Source organism: Hippoglossus hippoglossus, chromosome 24 (genome assembly GCF_009819705.1).
Source record: "Hippoglossus hippoglossus isolate fHipHip1 chromosome 24, fHipHip1.pri, whole genome shotgun sequence".
Taxonomy (NCBI): domain Eukaryota; kingdom Metazoa; phylum Chordata; class Actinopteri; order Pleuronectiformes; family Pleuronectidae; genus Hippoglossus; species Hippoglossus hippoglossus.
The window spans coordinates 13,367,991-13,382,145 of NC_047174.1; the positions used below are offsets into that span (position 1 = coordinate 13,367,991).

Below are 14,155 nucleotides of genomic sequence, written 5' to 3' on the forward strand. Positions count from 1 at the left end.
AGAGAGCAAGAGAGAGAGAGGCTGCTGAAATATTCATGTGCTGGTTTTGCTGCACGACTGCGCCCCCGGTGGTGGTACAGCAACCGCGCAGGCAGGTATAACAAGCAAACGCACACTGATTCATTTAGAGAGAAAGTTTTTTAGAGAATGAAAATAACACACATAAAATATCTGAGGTAATTTTTTTAAACTACAGAACAATAGAGCTTCACTGGAATATCAGTGATGTGATTGGATATAAAGTCATGACCACAAACTTTAAGTGTGTGTGTGTGTGTGCGTGTGTGTGTGCGTGTGTGTGTGTGTGTGTGTGTGTGTGTGTGTGTGTGTGTGTGTGTGTGTGTGTGTGCGTGCGTGTGTGTGGTTAGAATTAGGGTTAGTTATTTAGTCAGTGTGTGTGTGTATCCTTCGGAGCATGTGGTCTACGCGGCCCACAAAGGAAGTGGTCTTAGTGGTGGTCTTCAGAGGCTGAACCAAAATGAGACGGTCTGGCCTACAGAGTCTGTCCGTGAATGGCGTCACCAGCTCGTCGCCCCGCCCTCATTGCTGTTACCTAGCAACAGGGCTGAAGTCGGACACAGCTAGAAAGTTTCTATGTCCCTTGGTTTTTTAACATGTGTAATGTTAGCTTTTCACTTGAGTTGAAGTGTGACATGGATCTTCTACATGGACTTAAGTTAACTCTTTCAACCATTTATCCATTACACTTAGCTTTTGCAACCAGTAATTTCAACCATGGACTGTGTATAAAGATGGACAACGTGACGGCTCCCCAAAAAGTGAAGCCAAAACTTCTCTGTCGCTAGTGGGCTGGACATTGTACAAACTAAAAAGTCCATTTACATGCTAAATAAAAACTTTTTATACAGTCTATGGTGTGTGTAAGTGTAATGTTTCCATAATGCTCTTACACACACCATGCAACACAAATACACGTTTTAAGACACCTATGATATCTCCTTCTTTCTCATCACTTCTAAATTCTGTGATTTCTAACCTCTCTCCGTAACTCTCTGAATGATGAATGAGACTGATGGCTGAGCCCATTCAACATTACTACACGCTGTAGTACAGAATAACAGCCTGATATAAAATGACAGAATGTATGGGGCACACACACCTGTCGACAGGCTGGCCCGACCATCTTTAACATCTGTGCGTGTCTGCGTCAGCCAGCTGCTGTTTCCTCATGTGGAGGGCAGACGTAACTCTGCTCTCTCTCTCCTGCTGGAAAACAAATCTATGGATTTCCTTATTCAGGTCTTAAAGTGCCTCTGTGGTTTGCTCTATATAAGTGTTAAGTGTTTTATATTATGGATTTACAGATTAATTTCTTAACTGTATATGTCCCATCTGTGACTAAAATGTTTTATATCATGTGATATAATGGTTTTAAATTGTGTTTGTCTATTATTTGGTAAAAATGAAGTTAAGACTTGAAATGGACTTTAGGGTCAAAGGTCAGATGAATAGCAAATGTCCTTATGTCTAAAAATGTTACATGAATGCATTACTACTTATCTACCAATAACATGTTTCCCTGGACATTGTACAATTTTAAAGGTAGTATCGTCTATAAATCAGCTGCTCATGAAAAGAGTTTGTTTTGATACAAAAATTTGGGAAAGAATTTGTACTTTTAAACAGAACGTGCTCTGTACGTATTGTACATAAATCATCTAGGTTGGTTGGGTTTAGGTCTTGTATTTACAATCTAAAGTGCCTTGAGATATATTGTGATTTGGTGCTATACAAATAAAATTGAACTAAATTTGATTTTCCCTAATTTTTATATCAATTATTATGTCAACATTTGTCTTTTGGGTGATATTCTCGTTGGTGATGCCTCCCCATTCTGTACTTTCATTCATTCAGGGGAATCCTGGTTATTCATCAATATTTGCAAGAAGACAAATACTGATTGTACTGGATTGTATCACACTGGGATTCAGACAGTTAAATCCACATGTAGGTCATGAAAGTGGAATATGCTTTTCTTGTACCTGCATCTAAAGCTGGCACAAGAAAAAAGCACACAAACAAGAAGAGGTTTCAAATAAACTAAAAATAAAACATAATTTGGGGGTTTTGTTTTGTTCTTAATTATAATTCAGTTTTTAAACTATACCTTAACTGTAAATACAGTTTTTATTCTACATCTTAACTACAAACACAGGCTTAGGCTAAACTTCAAGCAAACCTGTAGTTGCAGTTGTTCCTTCTCACCAGCAGAGGTCCTCCTAGTTTCCAACGAGCCCAAGAATTTCTCCTGTGGTTCTTGTGGTGACTGAGGAAAATATTTGAGGCCACACACTGGGTTTGTGATCATAAAAAGTTCAGCCCTTGTTTTAAGAGAACTTTCATTTTATTCAGTTAAATCTGGAGCCTCTGTTAACAACCACATGATGTTACCTTTTATTGTTACTGTATCCCAGTGTGTGTGGGTGGCTTTAATCTCCACAGGAGGGCGCTGAGGGTGGGCACACAGAATTTATCCCTGGAACATCACCAGGACCCTCAGAATTAATGTGAATAAAGAGCAGAGTGAGCACAAGATGCCAGAGCAATTTTTACTGCACCTTTAGATGTATAGTCAGTTGTTGACCTGAGCTTTATTCAGCTCCTCTAAGGATCATCTTGTGTTAGTGGGACTCTCAGAGGCAGTGGAAAGTGTGCGTCTCACAGCTCGACTATTTGCCTCGTCTTTATTTTACTGTTTATCCAAATGAAAAGGTCGTGGCACATGACGCGGCTTTCAGTAGTTTCCTGTTCATCACAGTGCTCATTCGCTGTGTGCCCTGCAGTCCCTTTTTAAAAGACCGCTCTTCAGAGAAGGGCTGATTGGACGTAACTCTGCCAGGACTTTTCATTAAAGCTGCTTTCAGACATTGTCACTTAAGGCCGGACAGTTTCCTGAGAAGGGGCTGTGTGTGACAACGCACATGTCCGAGTCAGTTGCTTCAGACATTTTCTAGAACCTTCCCTGGCATTCAGGTTAGGGTGAGGGGGTAGGGTGCCAGCTTCTGCCAACTTACAATGCCAACCCTTCACATACTGCACACACACACACACACACACACACACACACACACACACACACACACACACACACACACACACACACACACACACACACACACACACACACACACACACACACACACACACACACACACACACACACACACACAGCAGCAGACAGCATGAAGTGAAGTCGTCCCACTTGTGATCAGAACACAGTTGTTTATTGTTTTTTTCCTGAACTAGGAGCCTTTTAAGTGAAAGTAAGATTTAACATCGACTACAAAACTGATAATATCACAGCAAGCAGGTAGGGAGAGGGAGATGGAGACACACACACACACTCACACACCCACACACCCACACACACACAAACTCTCACACACACACACTGTTTCCCTCTTACATCACACAGTCAGTGCTCAAAGACGACTACAGACAAAGACACATCCGTACAGTCAGACAAAGTGAAGACTTGAACACAGAAACACTGAAACAAGATGCAGGAACTAACATGTGAGAAACTGAAACTACACAGTGCTCCTTAAAGTGTTCACACTACCCTGAAAATAAATATTAAAATATATATTAATGTCATAACACCCTGTAGTGACTCATTTAATTAATCCGACTTGTTAATGGAAATGTGTTGAGATGCTGTACTGTAGATCTCAGAATGTAATTATCATCAATTTGAACTCAACGTCTTGTTTTTCCAAGATTAGAATCAAGTCTTTACTTGCAATTACTGTTCACATGGTAAATTGAGGCTTTAAATAATTATTATGCGTGAACTTAATGACAAAGTTGGAGTAATTCTATCTCCATCCACTCTCTTCAATAACAAATCTGAAAGTACTGGCTGGGTGACTTGATGGGGCTCTTGTGGCTGGAAGTGTCCTGGTGCGTGCTCTGGGTGGTCGTAGTCTTCTGCAGGTTCAGGGTCAAGGACGGGGTAGACCTCCTCTTCTCCGTCTTGCCGCCCCCCCTCGCCTGGGGGTTGCCAGGCGCCGCAGCGGGCCCGCTGCCGGTGGGCACCTTGGACGCCGACTTGGTGGTCTCAGAAGATCCAGTCTTTCTTGCTTGGGGGCTCAGATAGATCTGCATAGTCACTAAGTGAAGTGGTGAAATGAGGTGAGGAGGTGGTGAGTGAAGAGACCGGAGAGGAGGGGAGGTGTGAGGGCAGATAGAGGTGGGGTAACACAAAAAAAGACATGAAAATAAGGGCGCAGGGGAGAGGGAGGACACGCATGTCATGGTGAGATGTGAGAAAAATGAGAGACGAGCATAAAATAACAACTCAAAAACAATGTTCTCAATTTTACATGATGTTATAGATGATTTCCTGTATTGTCAGGGGCGAAGTCTACCTTTGCACTGTGTCACACGTCTGGTTCCTGCACACAAATAATAGAAAGATTAGATTAGTTTACATGCAGCAATTCCAGACTTCCTTGGTTCTTATGCCCCGACTCATCTCCTCTGTGGAGGCTCGATCAGCAGCTGTTTCACATTCCTGTTATGAGGCTGCATGCTGCCAGCTACAGGAGGGAATATAAAATAAGAACCAACTGCAGAGAACCAGAGACGGTTTCTCTCTTACCTGCACTTACTGCATCCTCCTTAGTCTTGCTGCTGCTGCTGCTATAATGAGAAAAGAGAGAGACAGAAATACTGAGTGTCTGTAAATCTGAAAAAGATTTCAACAGGTGAAATGCATCATATTGGAACAAGGCCCAGCATGAAAGCATCAGTTCAAACAGATAAGGAAGACATATTCAGGTTCAGAATTTTAACTCATTACTTGAAAAGGTCAGGAAACACATCCTCAAACTGTCCATCGCTGCAGCTCCTCTTTTCAGCCTCTGTCTGAAACAGCTTGCTTTTAGCTCCTGTCTCTTTGAGGCCCCCTCCCGATAAAGCCCAGTCTTTCACAATATTGACAAATCATTTTAGGTGCTTCATTTTAAGACTTGAAAGACTGCAGAATTTCTACAAAACCCAGACAATTTAACACACTAGAGGAAAGAAAAACATCTACAGGTCTGAAGAATTAATCTTCATCTTACACACAGCAGGATCTTGGGATTGTAAATAACCATGATTTATTTTAGAGACTTGATTGGAACCTGATTAGTCAGGAATAACTGAGCTGCCCCAAAATCAATAGAAAATTGATGTACATTGATCGCTTGCAAGAAGCGAATATGGAGACATTTTTATAGCAACAGGAAGAGACAATGAAGGATTTTAAGATGGTGAGGCTGTTTCCTGAAACAGCAGTTAGCTTAATAGACAGAAGATAACAGGCAGTTTTCCTTTTACAGGACATTTAAGTTTTGTATAAAATGCTTCTCACCATTCCTTTTTACATGAGGAGGCTGCAGACGTGGGCCGTGATTTGGGCGTCTTACATGGGCTGTCCTTCACACTCCCTGCTGGGCTCTTCACACCGCTGGAAGGAAAGGGACGAGCACTGTAAGATCATGGCTCTGTATATAAATGTATACATTCTCTCTATATATAGAGAGAGAAAGAAATGGAGAGAATAAGAGAGTGGAGTCAGTCAGTCGTCATCAGCAGCTGATGACGACAACCTCCCCCCCGTCCTAACACTGGATGGACATTCTTAAGTGGATGGAGATTTAACTCTCTCTGTGCAATCATATCAGCGTCCCCCAGATACCCCAGCAGCAGCGGCACGTTCAGGCTCCACAGAGAGAAGCCATCACACTCCCTGGCTAATGCGATGTAATGACAGTATCATTCCAAAAGTAATTGAGAGGAAGAGAGGTGCCATAAATGGTTTGCTGCTTTATTGCTTTGAAATAAAGGCGAGTGTTGGAATAATTATTGACAATCAATCCTGGATGAGGTGATGAGGGTGAAGCTGGAGAAGCTGAAGTGTGAGCTGCTTCATTTAACAGTTTTACATTAAGAGTGTGCACAGAAGCTTCTTCATTGTTGTGTGTGTGACTGGGATGAGATGAATGCCAGTGGGATTATTATTCCGTCATGAAATCAGTCACATATTTTAATATTTTAGCTTTTTTACTGTGCAAATCTTGATAAAGATAACGTATATTTTTAACAGATTTCTCTCAGTAATAGTGATTAAAAAATAGAAAAATCTAAATATGACATTAACGTCTGTGTGGATAGGAGAGAGTCTCATAAGATTTGATCACAGCCTCATTTTTGCAAACTGTGCAGTGATGTTTAACCTGAGAGGTGGTGTGGGGCTGTAGTTCCTGGCTGTGGAGCTGGAGGGCAGCGTGGAGCTCTTCTTCAGGGAGGCAGAACTCGTGGAGACCATGGGATGCCTGGAGGGCAGAGCCAGAGAGACTGGCCTGGCTGTGGGGGAACACACAACATGTTGGGGATGAATTTGTGTTAGTGTATGCTGCTGATGAACTTATGAATAGTCTGTTTCACTTTTCTGCCAATGTAAAGCCCTCTGCGAAGTAGATTTTGAAAAGTGCTCTACAAATTAATTGTATTATTATTATTATTATTATTATTTTAGTGTGTAAAAGGTTGTTAAATCTTATGTTAGTAGTGATGGTTGTGACTGCTCTGTTTGTCGATTGAACAAATTAGACCCATTTTGGAATTTGAAATAATTGGAATTGGATTGTATACACATGTTTCTATACATACATATGAAGCATGTGTATAAGAACATGGAAGCTAATGTAATCTTCTGGATTCTTTCCCAGATATTTGTCTGTTGTAGGTATAAATGCAATCAGTCAGATCCATCCGATTTAAAAACACTGCACAAATAATTTAAAAAGAAACCTTTTACTGTAACTTATTTCTTGTTTTTGTATTTGTGTACATATCAGTGTATACATCATGTCTGTGGGGGATGATACACTGACAGTGACAGTAAATGTGATTATCCAATAATGCTGAGTGACTTTGCTCTCATTCAGGTGGATGCACTTGCAAAACAATGAGCGTCATTAGTTTAATTAATTCTTTAGTAAAGTTGATGAAAACATCGACTACATCAACAAATCTATGTTCTCCAAAAAAGTGTACAGGTCTACAAAATAAAAAACTGCTGGATACAGACAATCATCCACACACAGATCTTGGCTCACCTTTACCACCCGGCGCCCTCCTGCCAGCAGTGGCGGCGGCAGCAGCGGCCTGGTGCTCCTCAGAGATGTTGAGCCTCTTGAGGACGTCAGCCAGCGCCATCTTCAACAGCTGGATCTCGTCTTCCTGCATCTGCATCCTCTGCTCCAGGTAGGTCAGTCGGTCAGCCACATCCAGACCACTGGCTGCTGAGCTGCGGTCATCTGGAGGAAGAAGAGAAAACAGCATGTGTAGGTGTTAGATAGGTAGGTCAGTAGGATGGAAAGAAAAAAGGAAGGATGGAAGGAAGGAAATTTGATGGATGGATGGATACATAGATAGAGGGATGGATAGATAGATAGATAGATAGATAGATAGATAGATGGGTTGCGTGACATGTTTGAACCAGGACAAAGCTTTTCAATATTGCATAACTGATAACAGGGTTAAAGAGGGTGACTCATCCATTACCTGCGTCCAAATCGTCTCTCAGTATATTTCAATTAACGGATTTCACAGAGCAAAACAAAGAGCGCTCACAAAACAAAGCAGGAAAGACTGTAAACCAACTGATGCTGCAGAGGGTGACAGTTACACACACACACACACACACACACACACACACACACACACACACACACACACACACACACAGGAAGGGAAAGTTGCCAAGAAAGAAATGAATATGCAAGTGACTCATAGTGAAACCACACCATGGTTTGGTACGAGAGAAAATCTTGAGCTTGGAAAAAAAGTAATCCTCCTGCCCCTATTTCGCTGTCTGCTCTTTTAAAACCTGTAATCTTGTGAAGGAATATAATAAAACATAAGAATATTACTTTTCCCCTAAGCCAAATATTGGTTCAGCCTGAGGCATTATCGGCTGGGTGAAATGCTACCATACCATAAACGCTCTTGTGTGAACAAAATATGAAAATGAATAATCAGAGAAAGGAATAAGCTCTTTAGCATCTTCTGTTCATGTAGCAGAAATCGTGTTAATGAGGTCACGGCACAGCTGGACACAGCAGATCATCCACAGTGTCATCACACACAGCAGCGTGTAAACAAAGACACATATGCAAAACACTCAGTAACATGATATAGTTTCTCTTTTCACACGCATCAATCATCACCAGCGACAGAAACAATAGTTCAGAGGTGGATACCATGGGAGACTCTGGAAGTCTGTGAGGGGTCAGGGGGCCTCTGCTGGCCGGACGGGCCTTCCACCACCGCCCCAGACGTCTTCCTCCTCTTCCTCTCCTCTCGCGAGCACAATCTCTTTCCTCCTCTGGCCCCGCTCAGATAGGCTGGATCTCCCTCCATCTGATTTTGATCCACTTGCCTGTCTCCACTAAGATCTCATCTCCTTCGCTCCGCTTATGTCACACACACACACACACACACACAAAGAGATCTGCCTTTCTGGTCTTTCACCCGCCTCTGTTTACAGCATCCAAGTCATCTGCCGCAGGAGATGAGGTGACTGATGATTTGATCCTCTCACATTTCCTCAGTGGTCGCCTCATACACTCTGGATGCAGTGATGTGTATGACAGGGCTTAAAGCTCTTCTGCTCAGGGTGTGTGCCTTGTATAAAGGTGGGGGTGGGGCTGATAATGCTTAAAAACTCAGCAGTCGTCCAATTCAGCCTAAATTGTCTGTGCACGTGTGTTTGTGTGTACTTCTGTGTGTGTGTGTGTGTGTGTGTGTTCAGACTATGATGATAATCCCTCAGACTGAGCCTCTTTGACCCCACCCCCACACACAAATCCCATGTCAGAGTGAGACACAGAGAGGAAACAGTAATAAACCTATGATGTGGCCTGTTCTTGTGACGTGCTCTTGTAAACATCTTGTTCAGCCACAGAGACACAGAGGTGACAACGCGTCAGTCACAGGGAAGATGACGCAGAGGCAGAAAGAAAAGTGCAGGTGCAAGTTATTTCCCTGTGTTTTTTAATTAAAGTTAATTACGTAAGGGATCAGATGCATATCGTTAACTGTGTATTTATTTATTTATAATTTTGTTAACTGTATTAAGTGCATCTTCAAGTATACTGCACAAATGGTCTGATGGTAATGGACTAATGGTTAAAATAAATGTACAAAAGTAAGGTACAATGGCATAAATAGGTAAGATCAATAGTTAGCTCTAATTATTAATAACATTTTAGTTTGAAGTAATGGACGAATGGTAAAAATAGATTGATACAAAAGTAATGGATAAACGGAAGTATAGTTAATTAGGATTAATGGCTAAAAGAGCTAAGCTAGTCAAAATGATTAGCTCCAAGTTGGAATTGTTTGAATAATAAGGTAAAAAGTAATAGATGAATAGTTAGAATTGTTAGCTCCAAGTAATAATACAGGGTTTAAGTAATTAGCTGAAAATAATAGATAAATAACCAAAATATCTTAAAACTAATCAGATGAAATTGTCACTTAGTCTAAAGCAATGAAGGGTTAAAATGTTGTCTGAAGATGAATAAATGGATGAAATCGATGGATAAAGAGCTGCATAGTTAACTTTAAGTAATAATAATAATAGTAACTTTTAATAGAAAATAAAATAATAATAAAACAATGTATTCATTAATAGTGCCTTCGAAACTACACAATGCTACTTTTCAAAGTCAGGAAAAGTCAAAACTGAACTAAAAGTGAAAGAAACAAAAATATTATTAAATATTAGCTGGAGATAACTAGAGATTAAAATCCTTTGTGTATCTCTGCTGGGAGAGAGTTCCTGAGGGTGGGGGCTGCCACACTAAAGGCCCTGTCACTATGACAGTGATGAATATATGGTTGAAATCAAAAACTGTATATGAAGATGGACGAGGCCGCTCCTCTTCCTCCCACTGTCGAGAAATAAAGTCAAAATATCCCAGATATCGCCATCTTGTGTATGTGGAGCCGAAGTATCGAGCTCACGTTGATATACACACTTGACCAATCGCTAGTCAGTCTCAGCTGTGTGATAAGAACTACCCCAAATAATGGAAAACACTTTATTTGGCGTGTTCTTTAACTTTTTTAATTTGGTCTAGGTTGCATCTGCTAACATGGAAGAGGCGGGCCTGTATGACCTATACTGAAGCCAGCCACCAGGGTGCGATGGAGATGCTTTGGCTTCACTTTTGGGGAGTCTGTGGTTGAAATGATTGGTTGTGTAATGGATAAATAATGAATAAATGTAAAGTATCTAAAATAACTATAAGAAAAAACGTATCGCAACGCACGCCCATTATTATATCTAAAAAAAGGCTCTTATCAGAACACATGTGAAATGCATGTGTTCTGGTCTTTAAACTGATTTATCCTCCCTCCCTCTATAAATCTGTGGAGATATGAGTCTTTCCTCCTGACAGGCAGCGATGATCTGCTGTGGACTGGGGCTCTAATCGTCGGGGCATGCAGCTGTAATCTGTCTCTCATGGAGAGTTGTGATCGTGTAGGCCTGTGATTTTTCTGTGTCTCCTCTTGTCCTGGCCGTGACATCATCCTCGTGCCACCTCCACACACCCCATATGGGATTGGGATTAGAATAGCACATAATCCCGCTGCTGTAAAAGGGAATTAGCAGCCCAAAGCTCAATCACTGCACTAACTCATGCTACACAAAGGGAAGGCAGGCTCCCCGGATACCTCTCGTGCAAATGTGAACACGGACACACACAAGCATTGAGTCTATTTCTGCGCCTGTGACTCACACACACTCACATTCACACACGTGCACGAGAGTCAGGGCCGCAGCAGCAGCCTCAAAAATATCATACGCCTGTTATACATGTTGGCTAAAATGAAAATACATCGCAGAGAAGCAGTGGAGTGTTTTAATCTCCGCTCACAGATGGTGTTTCTTGAATGAAGACGCAGCATCTGTCTGCTCACATCAGCACAACCCTGCACGCTGACACACACGGGCCACGTGGGCACGAGCAATCCTGCACTTATTAGTCCACTGATACTAATATCCCCGGGGGCACGGGGGGCATTTCCCCCCTAAAATCTCCTCGGCCGAGCCACATTCCACAACACCCACACACTGACTGCACCGCGTGTGATGCATCACACAGGTATGCAGGACTGCAGCTTAATTTAACCTGCCTGTTCAGTGCCGGTGTTAACAAAGCAGCAGTGAGGACAGATGGATTTACACCCAATGCATTTCGTGAGGTTGTGACTTCCTTGATCTCAATTAAACCCGGATTTGTACAATAAATTGTCAGTCGGAGGTTTTTTTCGTGCTGTGTGAGTCACATGTTCTGTGTTAATAGTACATATACTCCTCCAAGACTCACCTGTCATGAAATGTTGGAGATTCATTTATTTTTTAACTCATCAACCCCTTAAAATCTGCCTGTTTCTTGAAAATAACATGCCCAAAACCAATAGAGTAAATCTCTGCAACCACAGGCTCTATATTAAGTATAGTAATATCAGTAGTATCAGTATGTGTTGCAAGGTCAGAGTAAATAAAGACGAAATGCTACATAAATGAAAGATTTCATGTCTGGTTTTTATTAAATTTTAGAATGAATATCCCTTGTGAAATTATTCAGTTGGAACCCAAAACCTTTAGTAATCCATTGCAAAACATTTCAATTTAATGCGGGCCAAATTTCCTTTTAATAAAGTGAAGCAGAGGAAAGTCAGACAGGTTCTAGTAGAGATGTAATGTTCAAAATGGCCCAACTTTGGCACCATGTGTGCCATTTCAGATTTATCACTATAAAACTCGTTTATTTTCATTTGTGTCACTGTAAGTGTTTATTTCATCTGATACAACTGTTTATACTGTATAAGCTCCATGAATACATCTGAACAGCTCTGTGTGTTGGGCTGCCAGTGACGCAAGAGCTGCCAGTGACAATATAACTTAGATTCGTTGAGTTTTTTTCTGCTGACAAAGCTGAAGCAACATAAATGAATCTGTTCAGAAGTGTACAAACCACAAATGGTTATACATTCATATAGAGAACTATAAAAGTTTAGCTCAGTTTTTTTAACAGTATCAGGTTTTTGGCTAATTAAACTTTTTAAGCGTAACTTGTCAAAGCTTTGAGCACCTCACACGGAATCGAACAAACTTATATAGTTATATATTATATAGTTAATAAATCTGCCTAATAAATGTAAATAATAATCATCACCATAACAATAATAAACTGTAATTTGTTTGCACTTTCCTAAACAGTGTCACAAAGTGCTAACAAGCAAAGGTAAAAAAACAACTAAACAAATAAGAGATAAAGCAAAAAAACCCCAATAGAAACAAGTAAATAAATGCAAATCAAACATTCCAAAAAGAGAAAGCTTTTTTAAGATGAGATTTTAAATAATGAAAAGTTTAAACTGTATGTCTAACATCTAATGCCACTTGGTCTTGTACCTGTCATGAAGTCGGTGTCCGGTGCCAGCAGTGAGTCGCTGTTGTAGCTCTCCTTCAGCGAGGGCCTCCTCAGCAGGCCATGATCCGTCTCCTCCATCCCCAGGCCCTGGTCCACCAGCTCCTCCATGAGTGCGTCCCCCTCCACCGCTGTGCCCGCCGCCATGGTCCCTGACACACTCCGTCTGTCTGCCTGAGTGAGTGAGCCTCAGGCTCCTGCTAAGTCTTGTACGCTTCACTGCCGAGATAATTCACCTTCCCTAAACCACCGGTGGACACCACCTCTCCTTTTCCCTCCCTCCCTCCCTCTCTCTCTCTCTCTCCCCCGCTGTGCAGGGAGAGGGTGATGTCACTCAGAGGACAGATTAAGGACCTGTAAGCCATCTGAAGCTCAGGACAAGACTAAGGGATCTGTGCTGTGCTGTGTGTGTCTTGTGCACATGGATGGATAATGAGAAAACTGCCCCTGGGATCAGACGGGTTAAAGGCCCCCCCATCCCTCCACTACAGGACCACTGAGCCTGAAAGAGACACAATCACCTGCCAACAATATAATCATTTGTTATCGTTTTGTGTCCTGTTTTTTTTTAACTCTGTGATCATTTAGAGCCCCTTTTTGTCCCACTTGACTCTGTTTGTGGTCTTCTTCTGCCTCTTTTGGTCAGTTTTTGTCTGTTTGTAGAAAGTCTTTTTTCTCTTTATGCTCATTTTGTGGACATTTTTTTGTGTCTTTGCGGTCATTTTGTGCTTTTTTGGGTAGTTATTTGTCCCCTTTTTGTCATGTTTGAGACCGTTTGTGGTTATATTGGACCTCTTTTCTGTCTTTGTCATTCATTTTGTGTATCTTGGGTCATTTTGAATCCCTACTCAACCCTTTTTCTCTCTATAGTCATTTTTCATGGACATTTTTGGTCTCTTCTTTGTAGTTTGGAGCTCTTTGAGCCTCTTGTGCCCATACTTTGTCTCTTTGAGATAATTTTGGGTCTCTTTTTTTGAGAATTGTGTCCATTTTTGTCATTTTGGACCACTTCTTCTCTTTTTCATCTCTCTATATCTCAGTTTGTGTCCTTTCAGTCATTTTGTGTATCTTTATGGAGGAGCTGTGGTCCTCATGGTCAGGATGTCAGGGCCTCTGGGGTTATTGTTCCTTGTAGTCCTGTTTGATAATCCATCTATATTTGTAGAGCATGTAGACGGGGGTCAGGGAGGCCTCAGACAGGGAAAAGACTTTCACATTAAAGACCTCAAAATAACTTCCTGAAAGATAAGTTACATAACACCACTGTCAGCAAACAAGCAGCTCCTGCTTCGAGGAGGAGAGCACCCAGTAACAATTACTGACCTGCGCGCTGAGAACACACACACACACAGCAGGGTGGGACCATGCAATTTGCTGTTGCACACAAAGTTGCAGCCGAGCACACAATTACACCCCCCTGAAGAGCTTACATCAGGCTACCATCCGGCGTGTCCAGCCCTGGTGCACTGTAAGGATGATGAGATTCAGAGATTAGGGAGCACAACTTGATTAATTACAGTCATCAGGAGGACAATAAGCCGGACGTGGTAATTAGACCGACAGAGAAAGACAACAGGAGCAGATGAAACGCCAGTTAGGTGATTGTGTCGGGTCTCCCCCGGTGTAAGCTGGTT

At 41.7% G+C, this 14,155-nt stretch overlaps 1 protein-coding gene across 2 annotated transcripts; it reads right to left on the minus strand.

Moving 5' to 3' along the window:
- Positions 1 to 3,213: 3,213 nt before the first annotated feature.
- On the minus strand, positions 3,214 to 12,886 carry LOC117758596 (echinoderm microtubule-associated protein-like 1). 2 transcript variants are annotated; one of them, XM_034580398.1, is made up of 7 exons: positions 8,277 to 8,648; positions 7,131 to 7,331; positions 6,246 to 6,375; positions 5,381 to 5,476; positions 4,625 to 4,665; positions 4,392 to 4,418; positions 3,214 to 4,133 (listed from the first exon to the last, which is right to left on the minus strand). In XM_034580398.1, exons 1-7 carry the CDS (start codon positions 8,434 to 8,436, stop codon positions 3,859 to 3,861), a joined length of 930 nt encoding a protein of 309 aa, XP_034436289.1. In that variant the 5' UTR covers positions 8,437 to 8,648; the 3' UTR covers positions 3,214 to 3,858. The 2 variants fall into 2 exon arrangements, with proteins under 2 accessions (XP_034436289.1, XP_034436288.1); XM_034580397.1 differs by lacking the exon at positions 8,277 to 8,648 and adding an exon at positions 12,506 to 12,886 and having other exon boundaries at positions 3,216 to 4,133.
- Between the last annotated feature and the right edge of the window lie 1,269 nt (positions 12,887 to 14,155).